General features: G+C 40.4%; 1 protein-coding gene across 1 annotated transcript in view; it reads right to left on the bottom strand.

The window, feature by feature from the left end:
* Positions 1 to 26,395, bottom strand: part of RPRD1B (regulation of nuclear pre-mRNA domain containing 1B) — a 50,209-nt gene that overhangs the window by 18,805 nt on the left and 5,009 nt on the right. Inside the window, exons 2-6 of the mRNA XM_027621570.2 lie at positions 26,099 to 26,228; positions 18,707 to 18,840; positions 10,704 to 10,816; positions 8,776 to 8,902; positions 3,195 to 3,370 (exon numbers count right to left, since the gene is read on the bottom strand). Of these exons, the coding sequence (XP_027477371.1) occupies positions 3,195 to 3,370; positions 8,776 to 8,902; positions 10,704 to 10,816; positions 18,707 to 18,840; positions 26,099 to 26,228 (680 nt within the window). The remainder of the gene's footprint in view (positions 1 to 3,194; positions 3,371 to 8,775; positions 8,903 to 10,703; positions 10,817 to 18,706; positions 18,841 to 26,098; positions 26,229 to 26,395) is intronic.

The following is a 26,395-nucleotide window of genomic DNA, read 5'->3' as shown; positions in this document are numbered from 1 at the left end:
GCTGAAGGGTATTACAGGGTTCAGAAACTGCCCATGTGTTTAATAAAAACAAACTTCTAGCCAAATTAGTGTTCTTATCAACACGTTAATCTTCTCGTCTATTTCAACTCAGACACAGTGAGCTAGGGTGTTCCCTTTACTTCTAACTCTCCGGTTCCTGCTGTTTCTCCCCCAACAGAATGTAAGCTCCTGAGGGAAGACAGCACATCTTATTCATTTTGGACATAATTCTGACTGGCACAGGCTGTGCTGACTTTATTCATGAATAAATAAGCAGCTCCTTAGAGAGTACAGAGCCTGGTTCCCACTGGAGGACTGTAGCACTTCCCTCCCACCCGTTCTGTTTTTTTGTCTTTCTTCACACATTTGTCTGCTCCAGTCTGGCTTTCCCATTTATCAACCTGTTTCTCTTCTTCAATTGTGATTTCCTTTTACAAAAAGCCTTTACTGCCTTCCAGGAAGTTTGGGTTTGACCTTAAACCACAATCAGAGTGGCCAACTGCCTCCTTAATCTACATTATGTACAATCCCCCGGTTTGGTTTTATGTTCACCGATGCTGTTTATGCCACAATGACTTCCTTGAGGGCAGAAACACAATCTCCCTCTGTGGGCCATAACTGCCCCCTTCTATATGCCAGCATCTGAATCATCCTTGGCTCTGAATCATCACATTCCCTACCCCAAAGCTTAGGAGCCACCCAGAAATCTAACATAAGATTCTTAAGTGAAAGACAAAAAGGTATGCTTGTTACATGTAGGAAAAGGTGAACTTAAAAAAAGGGGGCAGGTGGGACTCATGCGTTAACAAATTTGAACTTTGGGAAGAAAACAGGCTCTCCAGCAAATCATGACATTTCCAGAGTTCTAAGAATTCCATGTTCATACATTAAAGGTAATGAAAGGATTAAAAAATAAAAGATTTCATTTACATTCTGATATGGCAATTTTAAAAACAAGGACTACCAGTGTTAAATAAGTGAATGTTAAAAAAGTAAGTATACTTGATGCACAGCCCTCATCAATGAACAACTGTGAGGATTTAGAATAATTCATGTTGGTAACGCATCATCTTTCAAGTGGCATATACTTTCCAAGTTTTGCCATCACCATTAAGAGTATGGTGGAGTAAGACCAGTCTGTTCCGGAACGTCAGAGAAAAATCATGAACTCTAGAAAGCAGACATTTTTTAGCAAACATGGATAAAGAAAAAACTAAAACCAGCTCTCAACATCTTACATTGTATGTAGTCTTTTGATTTTTTAAATAAGCAAATTTAGCTTCATTTTTACAGTGAATGGTTTCGTTCAAGTGGCTAAGCGACATGGTTTGAGAAAAGAAAGGAGCTTTAGCTCAGAATCTGTACTTTCCAGCAATGGGAGTCTCCTGTTCTGATTCTTAAGCAATGGAACCCCAGTGTCCAAATGAGCAGAGGAATTTGGGCTGGAAAGCTACAGAACAGACCCAAATCTCTGATCCATCTCTCTGCTTAATGACCTTTCATGGCATCTCACAAACCACTGGTTCTAAAGAAACCAGAATGATCCCCCAAGAAACATAGGGAGCCAAGTGCAACTGTGAGGAAGGGAAATAAACAAAGAGTTAATCCACTCTACCAACCCAATCTCCTTCTCAAAGACTCTGTCCTCTATGGTAGCTTGCCACGTTCCACCCAACAACAGCTGCTCATGATAATCAATGTCTGACAGATCAGAGAAAGCCCTTAATGTGTCGCCAAGGGGCAGTTCAACAGATGGCATGGTGACTTACAACCAGAATCATTAATTACACTCTCTTATTAGTCCCGGGGCACAGTGCTGAAAATGCTTCCTCAGTGAAAGATGAGCATTTCAGATAAATGACCGTCTGGTACCGCCTGCGAAACTCCCTTTAGGATTTCTGGTCAGTGTCGATTTCTAAATCCAAGCCATACTACTCTCACAACCGTTTCCCATCTTCTACTTCCAGGACGGCTTATGAAGTTCCCCCAACCACTACCCAGCCCTGCTCCCGTCATCCCTGAAGGTAAGGATAGGATCAGAAGTGCCCATCACTCATTGCCCTCCTCAAGTCAGCGACTGTGTGGAAAGGCAAACATGACAATCTCAGCCTCAGGGCTAGCTCGCCGTTTCCCCTTCCTCTGCATCAGAGAACATGTTTCTTGAGTGCTGGGCTGGGGAGGGGGACTATCCCCTCCCTCCCTTACCTACTCCGGTGCTTCCTGTGATATTCGACTGATTCTCCAACTCAAAACTGTCTTCACCCCTGAAACTGCTAGCAGCTTAGGGCAAGCCAAGGTTCCCAAATGTCCACACCACACCGCTGGCTGTGTTATGCAGGCACTGATGTTAAACCACCATGTACTTATTGAGGAAGCCAGAAAAATGCATGGCAAGGAACTAGTCCTGAAGACCCTCCCCAAGGGCATTCAGGCTAATGCCAACTCAGGGTAGAAAGTAGTTCCTTCTCAACAGTTTGAGAACTGGACTCCATAAAACATTACTGTGACATTTTAGAACTGATTGCAGACTGGGCGCCTGGGTGGCTCAGTCAGTTAAGCGACTGCCTTCGGCTCAGGTCATAATCCTAGAGTCTCGGGATCAAGTCCCACATTGGGCTCCTTACTCAGTGGGGAGTCTGCTTCTCCCTCTGCTCTTCACCCTGCTCTTGCTCACTCTCTCTTTCAAATAAATAAAATCTTAAAAAAAAAGAATTAAAAGAATTAAAAAAAAAAAGAACTGATTGCAGACAGAGCTTAGAGGCAACTACTTATTGGTCTTAAGCATGGATATAAGTCAGAAATAAATCTCAACATAATCTAAAAGAAAGGCAATTTTAAGTCTTTTCCAAATACTACCAAATACACATCCTTCAGTTCTGTCAACCACCTGTTCTTTTTGTACCTCAATCTACAATTTTTTTTTTTTTGTGAGTTCAAACTGAAGTAATATTAAGCTCCTAAATGCTTTAAAGTTTCATTGTTTCTTGCATTCTGGTTTGTTCTTTCTTGGACACACAAAAACATGACTTCAATTTTGAAATCAGTTCAAATGATTACAGTATCTGATGGATGCTCGCATCTCATTAGTTTTTTAAAAGACAAAAAAATATGTTAAGGAAAGCATAAAGAAACCTCCTACTGTGGACTATAGGAAAGGAAACGGGCAGTCTGGGTCTGCCTTGTGAGGTACTCACTTCTAGTTTTTTCTCCTTTTCTGACAAAACATCTTTCTGGTTCTGGGTGTACTCCACCAGCATCCGAGCCAGCTGGCGTCGGTCTTCCAGTTCTGCCGCCAGGCGCCCGTTATATTCTGCTAGTAACAGACATGCTTCATCTACTGTTTTTGAAAGACGTTCAGCTGCCTCTTTGTCTATATACAAATGAGACCAAAAAACAGAGATAATACAGAAATCACACAGCCATGACTGCAAACATTTCTGGGGGAGGTTAACAGTTTCTCCCCCAATGTACAGAGTCCAAGAATAAGCCAGAACCTGTAGACAAACAATGGACTGGCTGACAGAGAAATCCAAAGGACGCACTCCTGTTAACAAGACAGGACATCTCTGAATTACCTGACGTGGCAACTGTACAAGGAGGGGAATCTGCAAAGGTTTTCTAAATGCCTATTCCTGCAAAAGCTCTACAAATAAAACAAACAGAGATATTTAAGGTCATACATGAAATAATTTTTCCTTGCCTCTGATAACTGCGAAAGCGCTTTCATATTATTTTGTTAAGTATTTTTTGCACGTTCTTCTGAAATACAAAAGCAAACATTCATTTCTTGGGTGTGGAAACTAAGACCAAATAAAAGCTGTAAGGCTGGTTTGATACCACGTGGTTAGCAGAGAGTTGGGACTCAAAACCATTTCTCTAAAATGGACCTAATAGGATTCTACCCCTTGTATACCATACAAGCCTTGAACCTGGGCAGGAGCTCTCTTCTTCCATTCAGCAAAATACAGGGTCTGATAAGAACAGACGTTCTTTCTAATTCTTTAAACGTGACCCAGAGTAAGAAAAACATTTTATGCAAACACATAGAAAGAAATGAAAATTTCATAAAGCAATACTTATCCCCACTATGTGCAAAGTGTTCCATCTTCTATTCTTTGCTTTTTTTTTAAATTTTGGTCATTACCTACCAGAGTGATTTCACATCCAATGGGCTGTAACTCACTGTTTGAGAAAAAACTGTGCTGAAGTATCAAAGTATAAGAAACGATATCCTTGGAAAGAGGAGGTGAAGGAGGCTCAACATTAGGAAATGAGAGGGAGTGACAAAAGGATGAGCTGTATTAGAAAAGAACTGATAAAATTAATTTCATGTGGGTCTGGTGAAATTGGAGCTCTAATATGTACACAGCATTTTTAAAAAGGCCTTTAAGGGTCAAAAGAATAGATCACTGCCTTGAAACCAAGAGCAAGGGCATCCCCATTCCCTCTTGCTCACGCCAAGATTCTGCTGCTGTGACTGTCCCTTGTGACTGTTCCCCACACCTTTCAACTTCTTTCTCTTCCTCCGCCAGCACTATCATCAGCATACGAACATGCTGTTCTACCTTCTGTCCACATGTCACTCTAGCTACTGCCCCATTTCCCTGCCTCCTTTACAGAACTCCTCAGGAGAGCTGATCATTCTCCTCATACCCACCTCCTCTCCTACCACTGTCACTTAACCCACCTCAATCAGACTGTTAGGCCCCAAACCTTCCAATTAACTGAACAAATATGTGGGCTCCTATTATGCCCAACACTGTAACAGGCTCTCAGAGCAACAGGGAACACAAAGGACAAAAACTCTCTGCCCCAAGGAGTTTACATTCTCAGGTAAGAAGAGAAACAATATACCACATTTTACTTATCAGCTGAAGATCAGAATTCTAGAGAAAAAAAGGCAGAGGAGAAAGCATGGGGCATTCAGAAGGAGAAATAACGCTTTTAAATGTGGTGGTCAGGGTAAGCTTCACTGAGGTGGTATGTAAACCAAGGCCTGGAAAATGTGGGAGAACAAGCCACGTGAATTTAACTATCCGGGGAAGATCATCCCAAGCAGAGGGAACAGCAAGTACAAAGTCCTAGAAGAGGAAAGTGCCTGGCAAGGAGCCCATATAACTGGAGTGCTCTGAGCAGAGGGGACATGGTCTAACTTACATCTGAACAGATCACTCCGGTTACTCTAATTATGTGGAGAACAGAGCGATGGCTGGGGGTGGGAGATAAGGAGGAAGCAGGGAGACCAAAGAGGAAACGCTTGCAATAATCCCAGTGAAGATGTTGGTGACTTGCACCAGGTAGTAGCAGTGGAAGTGGTGACAATATCAGATACTGGGGTCAGACACTGGTTTTGGTCTGATCAACAGGAATGATGAGGGGGTCATTTACTGATAAGGGGAAGACTGTGAGAGCACTGAATTTTGGAGAGAAGATGACAAGTCTGGTTTGAGATAGGTCAAGTTTGAAATGGTTTTTGAGACAGACAACTAGTAACACTAAGCAGAAGGCTGGATGTACGGGTCTCAAGTTCAAGTGACAAGTCAACACTAGAGACGTAATTTAGGGAATTATTAGTCTAAAAATTATTTAAAGTCATCAAATTGGATAAGAGGAACTGTTAGTGAAACTAACTAGAAAAGAGCGCTAAATACTCAACATTAAGAGGTAACAGAGGGGTGAAGAAACCAGCGAAGGAAACTAAAGAGCCAGAGCCAGAGGAAGGAGAGAAAAGCTAGGATAGAGTCCTACTTTCCTGTTGCTGCTGCAACAAATTTACCACCAATTCAGTGGCTGAAAATAACACAAACGTATTATCTTAGTATTTATTATCATGGCCTCTTCCTCCATCTTCAAAATGTATCTCTCCAAAGACTGTTTCCAGGGTCCTATCTCCTCTGACTACTGCCCTCCGGCCTCCCTCTCAGAAGGACCCTGTGACTAGATGGGGCCCACCTGAATCATCCAGGATACTCCTCCCCACCTCAAGATCCTCAACTTCATCCGTCTGTGAGGTCTCTTCTGCCATGTAAGATCGTGTATTCACAGGTTCTGGGATTAGGACACAGATGTCTGGGTGGGCCAGGGGTATTATTATTCTGTCTACTGCACGAAATCAGACGAAATGCCCAACTGGGCCAAATGTTACTAAGATCAAGTTACGATGACCACAAGTAAAGATTGGGCAAAAATTCACCACTGAATTAGCAACATGGAAGTCATCAACAACAATGATAAGAGCAGCTTCAGTAAAGTGGAACCAAAAGAGAATGGGAAGAGGGGAAAGGGAGACAAATGAGCACAGGCAATTTATTTAGAATGCTGTATTACAAAGAACAGAGAAATAAGGCAGTATATGGGTCAAGAAAAAAAGTTTTTCCCACGTAGGAAAAAAGTACATGTTTTTATGCTGTGCAGAACGAGCCAGTAGAGGGGAAAAAATGGACAATTATTGGAGCAATGTCCTTGAGTAGTGAGAAGGAACAGGACTAACAAACAGGTAGGGGGCTGGTTTAGAAAACAGCATGTTCGGGGCGCCTGGCTGGCTCAGTCGGTTAAGCGTCTGCCTTTGGCTCGGGTCATGATCCCAGGGTCCTGGGATCAAGCCCACATCTCGAGCAGGGAACCTGCTTCTCCCTCTCCCTCTGCCTGCCTGTCTGCCTACTTGTGATCTCTTTCTGTCAAGTAAATAAATAAAATTAAAAAAAAAAAAGAAAATGACATATTCACCCACAGAAGTAGGAAGAAAAGTCAGCTTATATGTGTTATTTGTTTTTCCCAGCCACACTCAGCTGTGCAGGTCCAGGAAAGAACAAAGGAAAAGTTGGATTTAGAAATGGTGGCTGAGAGGGGGAAATGAGTTGTTATTAAATGAGTATAAAGTTTTAGTTAAGAGTTCTGGAAATTGGTTGTGCAATGTGAATGTACTTAGTGCTTCTGAAGTGTACACTTAAAAATGGTTAAGAATGTAAACTAGGTGTACTTTATTGCAATTAAAAATCAAAATGAATTTTTTATTCATTTAAAAAAAGTGGGGCGCTTGTGTGGCTCAGTTGGTTAAGGTCCGACTCTTGATTTAGGTCATGACCTCAAGATCATGGGATCAAGCCTTACATCGGGCTCAGCAGGGAATCTGCTTGAAGTTCTCTCTCCCTCTTCCTCTGTCCCCCACCCCCAGCCTTCCCCCTACACTCAATCTCTCTCACACAAATAAATAAATAGATCTTTAAAAAAAAAAAAAAAGGGCCATGAGACATGAGACCTTTAGGTCAGGGAAAACAGATAAATAAAATCACATACATTGCTAGCTTTATGTTAATTTGCTACCAATTTTTACAGACTATGATTCTGATATTAAGAATAAGTGAGTTGATCATTATAATAATAACCTCAAAAGTTGGACTTAGCCAAGAGAAAAGCTGGGGTTTTGCCAGAAGACTACAGTGAAGAGGAAAGAGAAAAACAGAGACTGAGGGTGTATGTAAGGAAGCGATTATAAAGACTCCGCGCTAAGTAGAGAAGAAAGTAAGGCTGGAGGGGAGTGGAGGCTGAGAAAAGGTGGAAGGATTAACAGACTGTTAGATCTAGTAGGGTCCAGTTGCTGGAGCTGGGGAAGTAGGAGTGAGCCCAAATGCTGCCTGTAGGATTTAGAGAGCCTCCATGTTGTGTCCTGCAGCTAAGCATGCTTCTGACCTGAAGTCTTTACTCAGACTGTACCTTCTGCCTGTGTAGCACTTCCTTCCCTCAGATATCCTTATGGCTTGCTTCCTAATCTTGGGGGGGCCTCTGATCAAAGGTCATCTCATCAGAAAGGTTTTCCCCAACCACCTTTAAAATACAGGTGTGCCTCAGAGATACTGCAGGTTCAGTTCCAGACCACTGAAATGAAACAAATGTCGCAATAAAGGAGTCAAATGAGTTTTTTGGTTTCCCAATGCATACAGAAGTTATGGTTACACTATACTGTTCTACTAAGTGTGTGAGAGCATTATGTCTAAAAAAAATGTATACGCTGTAATCAAAAAATACCTTGTTGTAAAAAATTCTATCATCTGAACTTTCAGTGAGTCCTAATCACTGATCACAGATCATCGTAACGAATAATAGAAAAGTTTGAAATATTGCAAGAATTACCAAAATGGGACACAGACATGAAGTGAGCAAATGCTGTTAGGAAAATGGAACTGACATTCTTGCCCGAAGACACCTAACCTCTCAAAGCCTCAATTTCCTTCTATGCAATATGGGGATATATAGTCAGTGACCTCAAAAGGTTATCACGAAGAGTAGAAGTATCTGGCACAGAGCATTCTAAGTATTAGTTCGTGCTTCACTCCTTCCTTTCAACTTCCCATGGATAAAGCGGGAATAATATTACATGTCCCTCCCTGTTTAACTGGGGGTGAGCATCAAGAGGGCAAAATGACATGACTAACAATATACACCTTGCGTTCCTGGCATTAAAGGCACTATCATCTATGGGGTGTGTCTGTGTGCAGGGTATAAATCACAGAGCACTGAATCATAATTTTTTTTTAGTAAGAGGATCATGAATTTAATGTCTTCTATCCTGTACCCCCAACATCATGGCATGCCAGCATTTCTCCAGTTCCTAGAATCACTTTTCAAGCATGGACTGTTTCAACAGCTTCGCTGTTTGCAAAACCCAGTACCACATAGAAGTCGTCTGTATCTGCAAACGTAAGCATGTCTTAGGGTTTGATAAATTAGAGAAATGTCCCTCTTCCCTCACCTTTCATCCAAACTCTACCTTCTCACCTGTTATTTTTTCCAACAGAGAAACATCTTGCACTTCCTGGGGCAAAGAAGCAATCTTCTGCCGGACAGTAGCATCCCCTGATGCAGCATTTTCCAGGTCCTGCAAAGCTTTGATCAGTTCCTCAGTCTGTAGAATGAAAGCACAAACAACACTGTCCATTAAGACATATGGGATTTAAAGAAAGTTAGCCAGAATTAAATGAGGTGCAGGAAAATTCTAAAAATGATCACGCTCCTAACATTTACAAAAACATTGTCCTTAGTACCAGATCCTATACTGAGGGCAGTGATTGGATTGGATGATGGATTCTAAGAGAATGTGCAAAGTTAATTTTTCTAAGTCGATAGCAGAACATGAACAAATTCTACATAACCTGAAAAAAAAATCTTTTTAAAAAGAGCATGTTTTTGGCAACTTAAAAAAAAGGAGCCTGGTTCAAATTGCTTAGTTTCAAATAATGTATGATTTCTAATACAGAATGGTCTGGTCTCCAGTATAGCATAAAGGCGTACGTACCAGATGTTGAACAACTGTGTGCTGACTGATTAAATGAAATGACACTGCCTACTTCAATTCTTTCTTGAATTTGCTTTACAAAATGAGTGTCACAAAGATGACAGTTTCCATTTTGGCAGCCACTCCCCAAATTAAATGTGTCAACTCATTAATTACAAACAGAGGAGAAAAAGACTAAGAAAAGAGCAAACCAAGAACACATACTTTATACACTAAAAAGGGTAATTTTAAATCATCAGAAAACAGAATGCCTGGGTGGCTCAGTCGGCTAAGCCTCTGCCTTCGGCTCAGGTCATGATCCCAGGATCCTGGTATTGAGTCCCGCATCGGGCTCCCTGCTCAGCAGGGAGTTTGCTTCTCCCTTGCCCTCTGCCTGCTGCTCCCCCTACTTGTGCTCACTCACTCTCTCTCTATGACAAATAAATACATTAAATATTTAAAAAAAAAAAATCATCAGAAAACAATGAATGCTGACAGGTTCGCCAGTCCATCATGACCCAGGAGTAAGAAACTGGCCATGTAGACAGTAGTCCAGTTATCCTGAAAGTTAGTAATTCAGGCTGGCCCCCATGGAAGTTTTTAAACGCAAAGCTACACGGCCTAACACTGTTTTCACTTAACCCACCATCTAATTCAACATTTTAACGTAACACAGACCCGACATGCTTCCTATTTACATGGACCTTAGCCACACCCATGTGTAATAAAGTAAAACTGTTTTAGGCAAAATGAGAGGCCATGTAACTCAGTAAAGATCATGGTCTCTGAGGTCAGTCAGACCCAGATTCAAAGTAAGACACTGGGCAAGTTAATCTCTCGTTGAGCCTCACTTTCTTTGATGGTAAGTAAAGTAAGTAAAGTAAATTAGTAAGTAAAGAAATAAACAGCAAAAATTAACCAATCACACAGAGCTCATCAGCTAATTTATATGAAGGGTTAAACAATGCAAATATATAATTAAAAACTCAGCTCCATTTTAATATTTAAGTAGCAAATTTGCTATTGCCACACAGACTACCCTAAAAACTAATGAGTTGTTTACTTATATAACATAACCATGTATAGGAGAAAAGCCATGGCAGAGGACATTCAAATGTCTTTGTAGCATTATCTACCCTTTCAAAAACAAAATCTACTTTTTGAGAATATTTTCAAGTCCTAGGAGTGAAACAAAGCCAAGTCCAAATACCGTATAACACATAAATCCATGCCATCCATGGCATGCAAAGACAAAGGCAAGCCTGCTATCTGGCAAGCTTTACTGGGTAGGGATCTTGCACCCAGTGCCCTGAGAGCTGCCCTCTGGTGATTCCGTACTATTGGTCCCTGGCGCCACCCTGTGGCCATAATCTCCAACTAGCAGTCCCTCCACTAAGCCACTGTGTCCTACTCTCTGGGAGTCCTGACATACCAAGAGGGGTCCTGCAGAAGGATCTTGGGGAGAGTAGCTTCCAGGGTAGTCATCATCCTCCTCCTCTTGTATCTGCTGAAAAGTTCGCTTCAGAGATTTCTTCTCCTCTGTTGCTAGAGGAAAGAAAAAGGGCACAAATTTGGGTCATGAGAGCCTGTGCAGGTAAGAGTCAAACGCTATGCACAATGGGCTACATGAAAAAAAATGGCAAAAGGGGTGTACATTTCCAAGGATGGCTTAACGTTAGCCTATATGCTAGTTATTTTAAATTGGTGGTAGTTCCCTACATTACTGGAGTCAAAAATGGCCTCAGGTCTGTCATCTTGGACTCACTGGAAAAAGACTACCAAAACAAGCATCTGAAAATGAAACTTACCAAACTTAATACATTTAATTAAAAAGCTTATCTCTTAAAAATAAAAGTTAACAAGAGAAGCAAAGTGGTTAAGAAACCCATGAGACAATACAAGGAAGGAAGCCAATGTAAGGCAGGGTTTGTAGAAAATACATTGCATATAAAATGAAACACTATTCACTTTGCAAGATAATTCAGAAAATAAAAACAGGTACTCCTCACTTTTCTAAAGCTTGCTTTTATGAAAGACCTACAGTAATAGTACCTGTTTTCACTAACCAAAAGAAATTCAAAGAGGATTTTCACTTTCACAAAGAAAGACACAAAGTGAAAATAGTGGTCAGCGTGTGTGTTGCAGGGAGCGATTATTATAGAGGCAGCATGCACCCCAAGCAGCCAGAGCGGCCCCGCCAAGCTCCTTCCCAGCCACTACACTTGGCATCTCAGCATCAAGCCACCAGAGCTGTGAGCATCTGTGCTTTATCTCGATCTATTCTGTGCATCTGTTAGCAAGATGTGGCCTGAGGTATCAGAAAAGCCTGAGAGAAGTTATTTTTGGGGTCTGGGAATGCTCAAAAAGTTTTCCATATAAATTAATGGTAACTGCTCCTTCTCTTTATGCCATTTCGGCTTAGGAGATGTTTCATAGGAATGGTCTAATTTCAGACAGCAGGGAAAACCTGTAGTAGAGAGAAACCTATCAATAAAATCGTGTCAGAAATTCTACACATCATGCTCTTTAAACTCTCCCTTTAGAAACAAAACAAACCTTATTTTACCTTAAAATTAAAAATAACCGTTGCTGCGAAATACGACTGAAAGAACTGAGAGAAGTTACTTAAGTCACTATTTTAAAGTTAACCACTTTTGAGGCAAACAGGGTACATTACATTTCTTATTATTTGTATTGTATGCTTTTAAATGGCTAGGATAGATGTGCCCATTCCAAAATCATTACTTTTGTATCAAATTGGACAATACAAAATAAATGCCAAACATCTGTGGGACGTAAGTCTAAATGACACGCTCAGGCTTGGAAAGTAAAGAAACGCTGGTAACATGTGGCAGGCACGGCAACAGCTTCTGTACACTGAGTCCTTCCGGCAACTCTGAGATGTACTATCTCCAGCTTGCAGGGGAGAAAATGGAGGCCCCGAGAAGTTCAATACTGGTCTAAAGATGGGACTTTCAAAATCTGTGCGCTTCCCACTGCAGTCAAATTCCTCAGCAGCACACACTCTCTCATCTGCCAAAGGAGGGGTCACCATGCACCTGCCTCTGAACTCTGTGAGTTATAAACAGAATAACGTACACATCTTGCTTCATTAAACATTTTTTCCTGGAAACAAGGATGTAGTTCCTGGTCCTACCTTACACATTAACTGACCAAACTATGCTTGACGTGAAAGCCAAGTCAATATCATGGGTTTGTTCCTCTGTTCTACTAAATAAAGGAAAACAGCAACATTTGCATCAAGACAGCCCTCACTTTGCAAGATTCTATTATGCGCGGATTTGTTACCAAGGTTTCAACACCAGTCCCCCGACACCACACCACGGTTCAAATTTGTTACTGCGGCATATTCACTCAGAGTAACTGCATAAAGAACAAACTTTGCTGCTAACTTCAATCCACAAATCACTGCGTAAGTAATAGAAACGCATCATGATCAGTGACCACATCACTTCTTTCAGGTCACTGGTTGGTCACTGCACCGTTATTATTTCAGTTCACACACAAACAGCAGTGTTTGGTTGTGTTGTCTCCCAGGGATCAAATTCACATGACATTTCATAAAAATGAATAATCAAAACAGGAACTGACTGAAAATGACAAAGATGAAAGAGCAGCCCCGAAATTAAAACTAAAGCTCATGCTAGAAGCAAATGGAACGTAAAGGGAGCTGGCAGAAGACACAGCTGGCCACGGGGACGCTGGCACGGCCACATCCTTCCAGAAACTCTAGGTCTGCAGCCACAATCACCTGGTGAAAGCCAATTTATCAAAATAAGTGAAGAAATCAGTTGTGATGACAAGGACGACCATGTCCCAGAGGAAGTGATGCTGACAAAACTCTTCACATTATAGGAACTCTCCAACATATGTCATGACCCGGAGAACACAGGGTAAACTGCTGAAAGCCAACCCAAACTTGGAGGATGCTTGCTCTGTACCATGGAGTACACAAGGCAAGCTCTCTCTGGTCAAATCCCTCTTGTGAAGCTCATTACAAAGAAATAAAGCACTTTAATTCTCAATGTTCCTAGTGTTTTATGTTCTAGCATGCTAGGTAACTATTAGTGTTACTATCTTTTTTGTTCCCTATAGATCTGTAATCAACAGTGAGTTTTCAATTCTTTGATAAAAAAATTTTAAAAGTCATAGAAAAATCAAAACTTTTCCCATTGATTATTAAGATCATTTTGCATGGTTTTGGCTTACATAGTCATTTTTACAGTCCTGCGCTATGCAAAACAAGGACTGCTATATTTGTAAAACAGAAAATCTAACAGTATATAATTTGCATATGAGATATCTAACAGTACTTAGCACACACTAGCTGCCTAATTAATGTGCAGGGTGGTATGACCCTCATAGACACTTAGTCACCACAAAGCATCAAAGTGGCCATGCGTTAGGAGTTGCCACTAAAATATAAGCACATAAGTGAAAAAAATTTTTTAATATTTTTTTGTTCACTTCCAAGCATCTAGAGCAGTGCTCAATGAAATAACTGTTAAATACACTAAAGAAGGTAGAAAAATTACAAAACTTGAATCCTTCAGTTTCAAACTCTCATACAGAAGTTATTATATATAAAAACCACATACCACTTTATACCTTAGGACCCTCAGAATCACTGAATTTGGGCACTGGAAGGCCTTAGATAGACCTACATCTTTGCTTTCCCCACCTTGTTTTTCATGAGCATATATCCAGGCCCACAGGCTGTGGTTTGTCCACAGTCGAGGAGCTCATTAGTGTAAGTCTGGGCTCTATAGCCCAAGTCACCTGCCCCCTAAACTGGAGTAACTTTTTACCACTTCATACTGGCACTCACTCATAGCATTTCAAGACTGAAATCAAACTTATGAAAATAATTGCAGGCCCATTTCTGTCCTTGGCCATCCTGATGGAAGAGGGTGTAATAAGAGATAACCCACTGTCATCCTACTTCAGTTCTCTCCTCTTTGCACTTGGAGAACCTACTGGAAATGAATTATTCATCATTTTCTTCATAAGGTTCCTCCTTTCCTGAGCAACCTGCTCATACTAGGGAACACTTCCACTGGCCCCATCTTCTAAGTACAATGCCTTGGAGACCACCAGAATCTCTCCTAAAGTCCCAACTTCCAGCCGACTCTACACTTCTGAGATTTATCTTACAGATCTTTCCGTTCTGTTTCTTCCTATCGCCTCTTATCAGAAGTGTGCCCTTTTCCCTGCCTTGTGCAGACCACCGTCCCAACTGGTCTCCCTGCTGCTAGTCACTCCTTTTCCAACTTAGACTACACTCTCAGGAAATGAACGGCCCACTGTGCCTCTACTCAAAAACCCGGAATGGCCTCTAACGATATTACAGTTTCTACCTATGCTCAAAGCCTACCCATGGTAAAGGCAGCAGCATCTTGAGCCATCATCTTCCTCTACTCCCGCAGCACCCGGCCCTTGCTGTGCTGTACGGCCACCGGCAGGCACAGGTCTTACCTCTCTGACAGAAACATTAAGTATCTTATTTCTTTATATCCCTATAATACCTAGAAATGTGTCACCAGACCTGAGTTGGAAACTTCTTGAAAGAAAAGGTGGCACAGAGCTTGGAAGACGCCAGCGCTGAACCAAAGACGACCATATGCCTCCGTTTACACAAACAGGACAGCCTGCTCTGTTAACTGTCCCCTGACTCATCTGTACAAAGTTAGCAATTATAATGCCCAGCATTCTCAATCTAGTCAGGCAGCTATTAAAAATAGCCTAGGAAATCTGTCAGTCCCACTCCTATTACTGAATTTAAAACAAGGCACCCTCCCACTATCAATTCAGCTTCTGACCATAGCATTTACATTTGCTTTTTGACTCACTCAACCACTCTGTTTACAGGCAGGGCAAACACTACAGGTGGCCCCAATCTGCCTGTCCTCATATTATACACTCTCTACTCTATCCCCCAACCTGTCCCTGTGTCTCTAGGGGTCTTGTACTTGGCTAACATTCAAGCAATCCTGGTTCCCTAAGCATTTATAATACATCTCTTGGAGACCTGACTGTGGTAGAATTTTAGACACTACAGCAGACTACAAAACTAATTTTAAGACAAAAAGTTAGCCTGAAGTCTCCCAAACACTTTATAAAATGCAGCCATCTACTTGTAAAGCTAGGTCTTCCAAAGAATCCACTTGAAATTTTCTGGGACTAAAAAACAAACAAAACAAAACAAATAAAAATAAAAAACAAACGGAAAAAACCCCAATACCCACAGATTTTATATTACTTTTATAAAGAGAAAAGAATCCGGAAATATTGTTTGTAACAGCTCCTGCATTCTTTGTTCTCTCCCTGCAAAATAAAGGCAACTTTTAAAAGGAACACATTAAACTTTACTCACGGAAAGAGAAAGCTCTGCAGCCAAAGTCTGACGCTGGACCTACTATCCTGAAAGCACTTCACCAGTACCGTCTCCAGCTGAGTGGCCAGCTCCAGACTTAAACCTGGGGAAGCTGGGCCTAGAGCTTGTGCTCTCAACCACTATGCCTTCTAATCTTGCACAAAATCTGGGGAACTAAAAATACTAACAATTCTCCTCCTATGTTTGCCACTGGATCATATTGAGAAACTCAGAATATTAGATATTAGAAACAGGGAGCGCGGCTCAGATAAAAGTCATATTGTCCCTTCATTAATAACATCTTACCTATGTCATCTCAAGTAATCTTTAGGACAGTGCTGTGTGGTGTTACTACTAACAGCCATCTGGTACAGTGAAGAACCTGAAGCTCAGAGAGGTCTAATGCTATGCCCTAGGTCACACAGCATGGAAGTGACAGAGCGGGGATTCATACTCTGGAAGCCTGGTTTTAAACCCTTGCTTGGAATAGCTAAACTACCTAAACTAAGGTCCAGGAAAGTTGGGTGACCTGCTCATGAATTCATATCCTAATTCAAATCTACTGAATACATGTGCTTCCAGCAAAAAGTATGGTGTGAAGAACACAGGCTTTAAAGTCATACAGGCCAGAACATGAATTCTCCACTTATTAATTATATCTGGACAAAATCACTATACCCTTTTGAGCCTTAGTATCCTCATCTGAAATAAGAAAATAATACCAAATTCATAGAGGAGTTGTAAGAATCTAAAATAAATTAACATGAAAAGCAGCGAACAGAGAGGCTGGAACATAACAGATGCTCAATAAATGCTATTTCCTTTGTATCTACCTTTCTTTTCTAAATCCTCCTACAACTGTAGGATACCGTGTGACTCATGTGTGACTTAAGTAAATAATGAAATTCCATTCAGTCCAGTGACAGCTTGAGTATGCCCAAGAATAGAGAGGCAACTTTAGAACACCTGGGTCTTACACGTGGGGAAACGGGTATATAAACCCAAGTTCCAATTCTCTAAAACAAAATTCCTAAGCTTATTTATTCTCTACTGTCAAAGTTCCACAGGAAAATTTTTATTTCAAAGGTAAATTCTAGAGTTGTCTCAAGACAAAGAAATATCCATGAATCAAAGCTGAAATATAAAAGGACTATTTAATTTTGGAAATAAACTTCTGGAGAACTCATCATTATTTTGAAAGAACTGAGGTAAAATATTTTGATAACTCAGGTCCAAAGAAGATGGTGAGGAGACAGACTGAGTTAGCTGAAACTAATACACATGTTGGAACCTTTGGTATGCGTTTCCATCTTTACAGCACAGAGAAAGAGAAATCACCTTCAGATCAGCATTATCCCCCACACGGAGGAATACTGCCTCAACGGCTGTTAATGTCTACATGCTCAAAAAAATCAGAAACCCAACAGAGCTATTTTCAAATCTACCACTGCCACAAACTCCCCAATTTGCCTGACTGCTCCCTAAGGGCAAAACTATTTCCCCACCCTCTGCTCAGTCCTATAGCATCTAGCATAGCCATTTACTCAAAGCACATGTCTGGCAAATGCTTGTCGAATTGAAATTCAACACTTGGCTTCCAACATTGTCTTTCAGAGCTCCCCTACTTGCCCAAAGATGTTTTAAAAAATCAGCACTATTTACCAATGACGTCTAAGAGTAGAGAAAAAAAAATGCTGAATAATTCTCTAACACTGTGCAGAACACCTCCAAAAGATACAATACAAAGACTACCAGAATCCAAAGTAGGGAACACCTTGCTTTTAAGAAGCTACCACCAGAGTGACCTCAAAATTGTTTCCCATCAACTCTAAGTAAAACAATGACCTGCAGTCCTGCAGTCTGAAAGCACTTATGTCATTCTTACAAAGCCTCTAATTTATAGTTTTATGGGAAAGTTGCCCCATCTTAAATTGCATGTAAACTCAGACCTGGAAGAGATCATGAAAGGTACACAATGAAGGGCTGCTGAATGAATGATATTATCAGGTAAACTAATCATGGTTGAATGCTATAGCAGAGGCATGTATAAAGTACCAGAGGAACATGGAAGGAAGGGCTACATGTGCCCAGACAACGTAGGGAAAATGTCAAAATGAGAAGAGCATTCTTAAAGAATGAGTTCACCACCCAGTGAAAGGGGCAGAGGACATTTCAGGCAGAGGGTAACACCAGATGCAACGGAAGAGGTACCCTGAGAGCATCCAGAAGGGAAACTGTTGGGTATGGCCAAAGACCAAGGTGTATGCGAAGGAATGGCAGAAGAATCTGGAAAAGTAAACTAGTTCACATTATAAAGGGTCCTAAGTACTATGTTAGTACTTAAGACTTGTTCCTCCAGGCAATGAGTTTGTGTGCAGTCAGATCAGATCTGTAGCTCAGAAACACGTTGTACCAACTAGAATTAAACCGCAACTAACCACAAACCCACGAACCAAATAATGTTTGATCTTACTCCTCTTTAAAGAAAAAAAGAACATAAGCTCTTAAGAGGAGTTGGTGAGGTTCACACACATACATGTACACGCTTCTGGAGGATATCCTGGGTTCAGTAAAGACCAAAATCAATTATAGACAGCAAGCTGACAAACATCAAAATATGTTCCAAAACCACATCAATATTTAATGAAACCAAGCTCTAAAAGAGCTAACAGACATATTCAAGACCCCATAGTAGTCAGTGGCAGGGCTAGGACAAAATCTTAGTCCAAGGTGCCTCCTTGTTCCCCACAACTAAACAACGTTGTTCCTTTCCCTTGTGCAAGGAAACTCTCTGCAAGGCAGAAGAGAGCCAAGGAGAATACACAGCAAAAGTTAAGGGTGTGAGATGATGAATAGCATGAATACTAGAACCAGGCTTACACGCTGCGAGCACTACATAAATTCTCACCATCATTTATGTTCATCTCTCTGAAGAATCATATAATCGCTGGTGGTTCACAGCAACCCCCACTGCAGCTTTTCATATGTGATTCGAAAGTAGGCAAAGACCAAGAGCTGTAAACATGTGGTGATGTTTCTACCTTTGGGGGGAGGGCTCTTGGAGTCCTCCATAGACAGCTTCAGCTGCTGTATGAACTCGCCGCCATACACACTTCTTTCTTGCCAGATGTTCAGCAATCTTTCTAAAGGTTTTTTACAGCCTTCATCTGCCTCTCTGCCCAGAAAAGACGAAAAGATAGATATAAGCTTAAGATTTTTTGTGTTTAATTAGGACAGACCTACTTTAAAAATAACAACTGACTAAATGATTTACATATTTAAACACAGAAGGAAGAATAAGATACACATTGTGATAAACAGATACCCAAAATTTGACCAGAAACTACATTCTTCCTGTGGTGCATAGGGAAGACGGAGCACGTTATAGAAGTAATCTGTCTTTATCTCCTTTGAAAGATGGGGCAAATAGGGCAAAAAGCCAATCGCTGATTGTTAGAGAATTATCAAAAACTGATCATTTCAAATGTGACAGCTTGCTTCTTAAGAAGACATTAATCGAAATGTAGTGCCAGACATTCTGCTGGAAATTAAAGGGGGCCAAAACCTTTAAGGGTAGGAAAAAAAAATGATTAAAAAAAAAAAAACAAATGTTTAAAAATGGGGAATATATTCACCACAACCCATCAATGCTAACACACCAACACTTCTACATGCCTTATAAATACAATCATACACATATACCAAGTCTGATCTCAACTTAAATTAACTACTTCATCATTATTTTAATTCTGGGTTAGGTATGTAGTACCCATTCTCACAAAGGTGTCTAATGGGTAATCTTAGAACACACCAAGCAGAATATGGCCCTTTGTAATTTATATCTGAGAGAAGCTACACCATTTTTTTCCTGACATATTGTACACCGGAAACAGTATTTTCAGTGAGATAACTAGCACTCAGTGTGCAACAGCTGCTTACCAGAAAATGTCAGACAGCAAGTGGAAGAGTGTGGGAAGACTTTCTGAAAGGAAAACAAATTCCCTCACCATCCATGGTGTTCTATGACTTGTTCTGGTTTGTAAAGCGGCCTGGGTGTCAATGATCTTACCCTGAGTGACTTCCAACAAGAAGGGATACCCTGACACCTTAGTTTGTAAGCCAAGATCTTTAACAGGAACTTCCAAGAAGAAAGAGGTACAAAGGAAGTATGCCCTCATGGCACTTTTCTAAAACTTGTGCTAACACTGAAGGTAACGTGAGGGTCCAGCTTGATCTAGTCAGACTGCATCATTTATGAAATATTAGTGGGAAATTTTCCTGCATTGGGGTCAAAGGACTAAATCAGGGTACATACATTTTTTTTTTCTTTTGGTCAAACTTTTTTTTAGTCAGAGGTGAGGGGGAAAAAAGGAAAAAAAATTTCAATGGTAGTTTATAAAACTTAAAGCTATGACTGAATTATTTGATATTGGTGATAAAAACACTTTTACTCCACCTACAAAATATATCTAGAAACAAACTGCTTCTCACCTCTTCCTCTGCTGTCAAGCTGGTCCAAGCCACTATTACCTCTTGCCTGATTACTGGTCTCCCTGCTTCCACCCTTAGCCTCCTACAAGCTAATCTCAAGCTTTAAAAATTCTGTTGCGTGAAGGCAGATTATGTCACTCTTTTGCTCAAAACTTCCAATGGTTCTTCCCATTCTCCCCCAGAATAAAAGTGAAAGTTCTCATAAAGCCTACAAAGCCGTTCTCAACACAGCTCATTATTTCTCTGGCCTCAGCTAGCCTCTCCCTTCTTTCGCTCCCCAACAGCTACCCTGGCCCTCTTGCCTCAGGGCCTTTGCCTGGAACCACATTTCCTTACTTGGTGGCATGGCTCAGGCATCCCTTTCTAATCTCCCTATTTAAAATTACACTCCCTACCCCTATTTAATTTTTCTCCACACAACTTGCTTCTGCTATGCTATTTAGTTTACTCATCATTTATTTGATCTCATTTTTTTTATTTATTTGATTTCCCATAAAAAACTGTCCATTTGAATGCAACTTCCACAAGGGCAGCGATTTGTCCTCTCCCCCGCCCCCTGCTACCCACCCTAGAACAAGCACAATACTGGCCTCATTTTAATCTTTCTCGAAAATTTTTAGTTAGATTTCAATAGGCCATACAATTAGTTACCTTTCAACAATCATCTTCCCACAACAAAGCCACTCCTATCAGACATTGGCTAAACACTTACCTGATCATTCAGTGAGGTTTATGAAATACTGTGTTTGTAATACAAAGAACAAGGCCTAGGGACTGACCTCTAGGGCCTGACCCAGTAGCCCATTCCCTTTCCACATCCCAACCAGGGCACTTTAACCACATGTATCTTCTGCTCAGAACTTGCTCCCTCTCATCACGCATGTGCCTCTGCCCATGTTATCTCCTCTCCTTTGAATGGAACCCCCAAAGGAGAACAAGGTGAAGAGGGAGAAGTTGGAAGTAATGCAGGTGGCTTAAGTATATAAGGAGTATGTGGAAATAGCAGAAGAATCTGGAAGGACAGAGTGGAATTAGATCATGAGGGCCCTGAATACCATATTAAGTACGTGGCCTTTATCCTGAAGGCAATGGGAAGTCTCTGATGACATCAAATGAATGACTTAGAAAATAAAATAATTAGTATAACCAAATCACAACTAATCAGAACTTAACTGGTTGATGCTTTTAACATATAACCTGTTCTCTGCAAATTCTCTGTTCACTTAATAGAAAGAGAAACCTATCATGACAACAAATTCTTATCAAGGATTTAGTTAAGGGGGGGATACAATGCAGACTAAATATTTGGGACTCAATTTAGATTAAGACTGATTTGGGGTACAGATTCAGCCACATTACTATATGCAATGGAAACTGATACACAAACCTGTAAAATCCAAGTCATTTTCATAAGGCTTTTACCACTAAAGGCAAAAAAAAAAAAAGGAGCTCTAGTTTAACTGGTGAACGTAATTAGCCAGGATAGGCTAATTTCTGGAGCAATATAGTAAATCAAAGTTTTGCCAAGTAAGTTTCAAAGCTACAGATAAAATAGTCAAGAAATCTTTTTTACTCACGAGGTTTTGCCCCAAGTAGCTCCAATGAACTGAAGTCCCATTAGCACTTGGAAGTGGGTACAACTAAAGCAATAAAGTAGTTTCATAACAGACAGAACTATCTTTACAGGTTGCATTAACTCCATTCTAAACTGAGAAATCTTTAAGTGAAAAAACACCAAAAAGTCCTTGCCATTAATCAATGAATAAGCAGAAAATGATTAAGTATAACTTATATGAAACACAACTTAGTATGCATTTTTAATTCTAATTATAAATTCGATCTGAAAAGTATAAACTGTGTATTATACACACAGAATTGAAGTGTCAGCTGAGGCCTCACCAAGCTAACTTGGGGACCTTCTCTTCCTCTGTAGGTCTAATGGCACATCCTTGGTATACCCACTATAATTTGTGTGTTTCTGTCTTATCCCCTGCACAGTAGCCCCGTGATAAGCCTACTAAAGGTAGGAATTCTTTCTAAATATCCCCAGCACTTTCAAAAGAGCCTCCCGTGAAACTGGAGCAGAAATGTTCCATTGCCAATCATGCAGAAAAGAGCAAGCCTGAGACTGCCACCCTTAGAAAGGCCTGCTCACCATGCTGGCTCTTAGCTGGCATCTGGAAGGAGTGTTCCTGAATTTCCTAATTGATAATCATGGTTTACTGTGCCTAAAGTGTTTGTGCAAACAATGTAATTTATGCTGAATACCTGTTTTCTTTCTGAAAGCTGGGAATTTTGGCAGAGGGTACCTGTGGCCAGCGCTAATAAAAACCCTGGGCACTGAGTCTCTAATGAGCTTCCCAGGTACATAACACTTCACACATGTTGTCACAACTCAAAAACGGAGGAATTTAGTATGTTTTGTGTGACTCCACTATGAGAGGACTCTTGGAAGCTTATACGTGGTTTCCTCTGGACTGCAGCCCATACAACTTTTCCTTTGCTGATTTTGCTTTGTATCCTTTCACTAATAAATCATAGCCATAGGGACAACTATACTGTGAGTCTTGTGAGTCCTCCTAGCAAGTCACCAAACCTGGAAGTGGCCTGGGGAATCCATGACACAATAGTAAATAAGTATGTTTTTGGTGATAACTCCAAATTTATGTCTCCAGAAATTAATTTCCTACTGAGCTTCAGACGATTTCATCCCTCTACCTATCTGGCATCACCCCCTGGGAATATCTACTAGCCATCTCAAACTTAGCATGGCCAAAACAAAACTCCCGACTTCCTCTACCACATCTTTTCCCCAAACTTCATCTCAGCAAATAGCACTAGCAGCCATCTCCTTAGTCATGTCAAAAACCTAGAAATAATCTGATTTCTCTTTTCCTTCACTACCAGTTCCCACTCAACTCCCACAAATCCTATCAGTTTTACGTGGGGGAGGTGAGGCAAATCCATTCACAAAGTAAACATTCGATAATCTGGAAGCTTACTATCTTCTCACTGCTCTGAGTCCTAGCCAATGTCATCTCTAGACTGTAGTAAAGCAATACCCTTCATACGCATGTCCTTGGCCTTTATAATCCATTCTCCACACCAAGCCACAGGGACCTCTTAAACATGTGATGGAATGTATCTTTCCCCTGCTTAATACCCATCACTGACATCCCATCAGAATAAAATCCTCTCTCCCAAAGCTTATAAGACATGAGTGACTGGCACCTGCCTACCTCTCTGATCTTATCCAGATGCCGCTTTTCTCTTTGCTCAACACAACTGTTTTAACCACACTGGCCTTCATTCTGATCCTCCTAACACGCCAAGATTATTTCTACCTTAGGTTCTTTTTAATAGCTGTTTGTTCCTACTTCGTATGATTATCTCAAATGTCATTTCCTTAGAGAGGCCTTCCTTAACCACACTAGAAGAGATCCCACTCCAGAATGTCATTCTATTTCATCACGTCCATATTATCACCCTCTGAAAGTATCTTGCTTGTTTATTTGTCCTTGCCTGACTTGCTCACTGCTACTCCTCTAGTGTCTGCATCAGTACTTGGGACATAGAAGGCACTCAAATATATGCGGAATGAAAAACAAAGTGCACAACTATCTCCAAACTCAGAAGAAAATAAGAAGGCATTTGTGTGGGGGAAAAAGTTCAAAGTCCAGTTAATTAAACTGCTATTCAAATTAAATCTAACCTATGAACTTGGCCACTTCCTCTGACTTCAGAGGTTTGGTTTGGGGTTTTTTTTGGTGGGGGGGGAGGTCAGGGAGGAGGTAGGAAATTACCATAAAAAGATTCCTAATCAATTTGGCTCAATATTAATGGGTCCACTATCTTTGTTCCTCAACTGGGCACAGAAAGTCACACAGAGTACTTCTTACCCTGGATAAGGTACATCAGGATTAAAGTGGAGTTGCTGGCTTTTCTGTTCTAACAATAGTGGGAGGAAAGGCCTTACAAACATGGGGATCCTGAACCTAATACCCAAAAAGGACCTTAAAAAAATAAGAATTAAAAAAAAAAAAAAAGGAATTAGAGCTTTTTTTTTTCATTGAAAAGGACCAGATTTACTTTCCCCATAATGCCATAGAAATCTGCCAAGACATTTTTACAGCACCTCCTAGATAGGCTTTAAGATGTTATACCAAGTAGAAAAGGAATCTTCAATCCCAGTATTGCCCATTCCCCTTCTCCTACTCCTTTCTACTTACCCTTTCCTGGTTTGGGGGGCAGTTTATGATTATTGTTCAGTTTTTAAATAAAAATGTTATGTGTACTATCCCTACAGGAAATTATTTTAGTCAATTCCCTACACCCAAATTAATTCATTCAACAAATATTTACTGAATCCTTACTATGCCAGGGCAGACCACAATGTTGCCCAACTCCTGGCACACCAATCACACCAAGGCTACATAAATGGTATTCCCTAAAGCCATGTAACCTGACAGCTCTGTGCCAGGCAGACACGTTACTAGGTGCCTGGGACACAGTGAAGAACAAAAAAGAAATGGTCTTTCTTGCCACAAAGTTTACAATTTAGCGTATTTCCATAACTGAGCAAAGACCGGGGACTGGGCACTGTACTTCGTGTTTTCAAACAGACTGGTGTACTTCCACCCCACAACTTCAGTGAGGGAGGTGATGTCATCCCCCTCTAATTAGTTAGAAAACTTGTAACTGAGGTGTTAGTAAAAGCGAAGTAACACAGCCAAGGTCCCTGAGACAGTACTGGAGGCAGAGCTACAGCCAAAGAAACTTAACTACATTTCCTCAAAACAAGAAAATGCCAGGGCTCCAATTTGAGACAGCTATTCTAGCAGTCTGTTCTAAGCTTACTCTGCTATAAGAATTCAGGATTGTTTCAAGATCATAATGCATTCTGCTGCTTCAGTGCCCATGTTCATCAAAAGTAGGGGCCAGCTACGTAGTTGACAAAAATCTTTTCTCATCTCTAGAAAACTAGATATCATTTCTTTTGGATTTTCCATTTTATTCCTTCAAAATTCTCAAATCTTTCGTGGAATGCTGGACTCATTTACACATTTGAGGCCTTTCACTTATACTTCACACCCTAGTACAATTTTAACCAACTGGTCTCCTTCTTTTTTTGCCCTTCCCAATTTCCTTTTGCAAAGATGTTTCTTATATGTTTACTAAGTAATATTCTAGTGAAAAATAGTTTTTGTTTGCTCCTCCTGGACAACTAACTTGTGTCTACAGAAAAGCAGTTTATTTTTAAATAAATAAAAGTGATTTATAGAAGTTTTAATCAAATGAATTTCAGGTGATATTAGCTACATGTGTGCTCTATGCTCTAGTCTTCTTGTTCACAAAACATAAGAGTGGCAGAGATTTAATATGATATAGCCAGGGCAAGTATCTACTTTTCACACTGATAATTATTACCTTTGCAGTTACAGTAATGACCACTATTTTTAGTAAATGAGACATCTAGACATTTAGAAGGAAAGAAGTAAAAATGAGGCATAACCAACTAATATCTTGCTATTAAGGTTTTGTTACTGGAATGTTTCCTGGTACTATTTAAATTTGTTTTCTGACCATAAGCTAATGAGACAACTCAGCCAAGCCAAGGAAAACACCATAGTCAAGAAATGAATTCAAATAAATGAATACATCTAGGGAAAAAGATGTTCTACAAGTGCTAGACTCAATCCTTTCAATGCATCAAAATGTTTACACGTCTGAGACAGTACTTAAGGGCCCAACAAAACATAAAACTGTAATTTGGCCTCTACAACACTGTAATGTAATTTGGCCTCTACAACACTGTAAAGCACAACCCTGTAAAATATGAAGTTGTCAATTTGCAAAGGCTCTCCCAGAGAAGGAAAGAACAGTAAAGAGGAAAGGATAATGCATTTAAATACCAAACCAAACAAAAAAACCAGACAACATACCTGGCAACATGAGAAAAAGCATCCACAAGGACAGATTCAAATTCTCTAGTGAATTCAGGTCCTTTCCTTTTACTGTTTTGGATGACATCATTGGCTAAGTACAGAAAAGTAAGCTTTCTATTTGATTTGGCTGGAAAAAAGAAAAAAAGATAATTTAATTTACACCAAGGAAATTCTCAATCCACAATTCTTCTGCTCTAAGCTACTCCTAAAGAATATTAAGCATTATTTACTTGAGATCAGGGTTCCTTTATGTTTGAAACAACAACTTAAATAACTTACTGACATCACTAACAA

Source organism: Zalophus californianus, chromosome 8 (genome assembly GCF_009762305.2).
Source record: "Zalophus californianus isolate mZalCal1 chromosome 8, mZalCal1.pri.v2, whole genome shotgun sequence".
Classification (NCBI taxonomy): Eukaryota; Metazoa; Chordata; class Mammalia; order Carnivora; family Otariidae; genus Zalophus; species Zalophus californianus.
The sequence above is the reverse complement of the archived record's forward strand: the minus strand, read 5'-3'. Positions and strand labels throughout refer to the sequence as shown.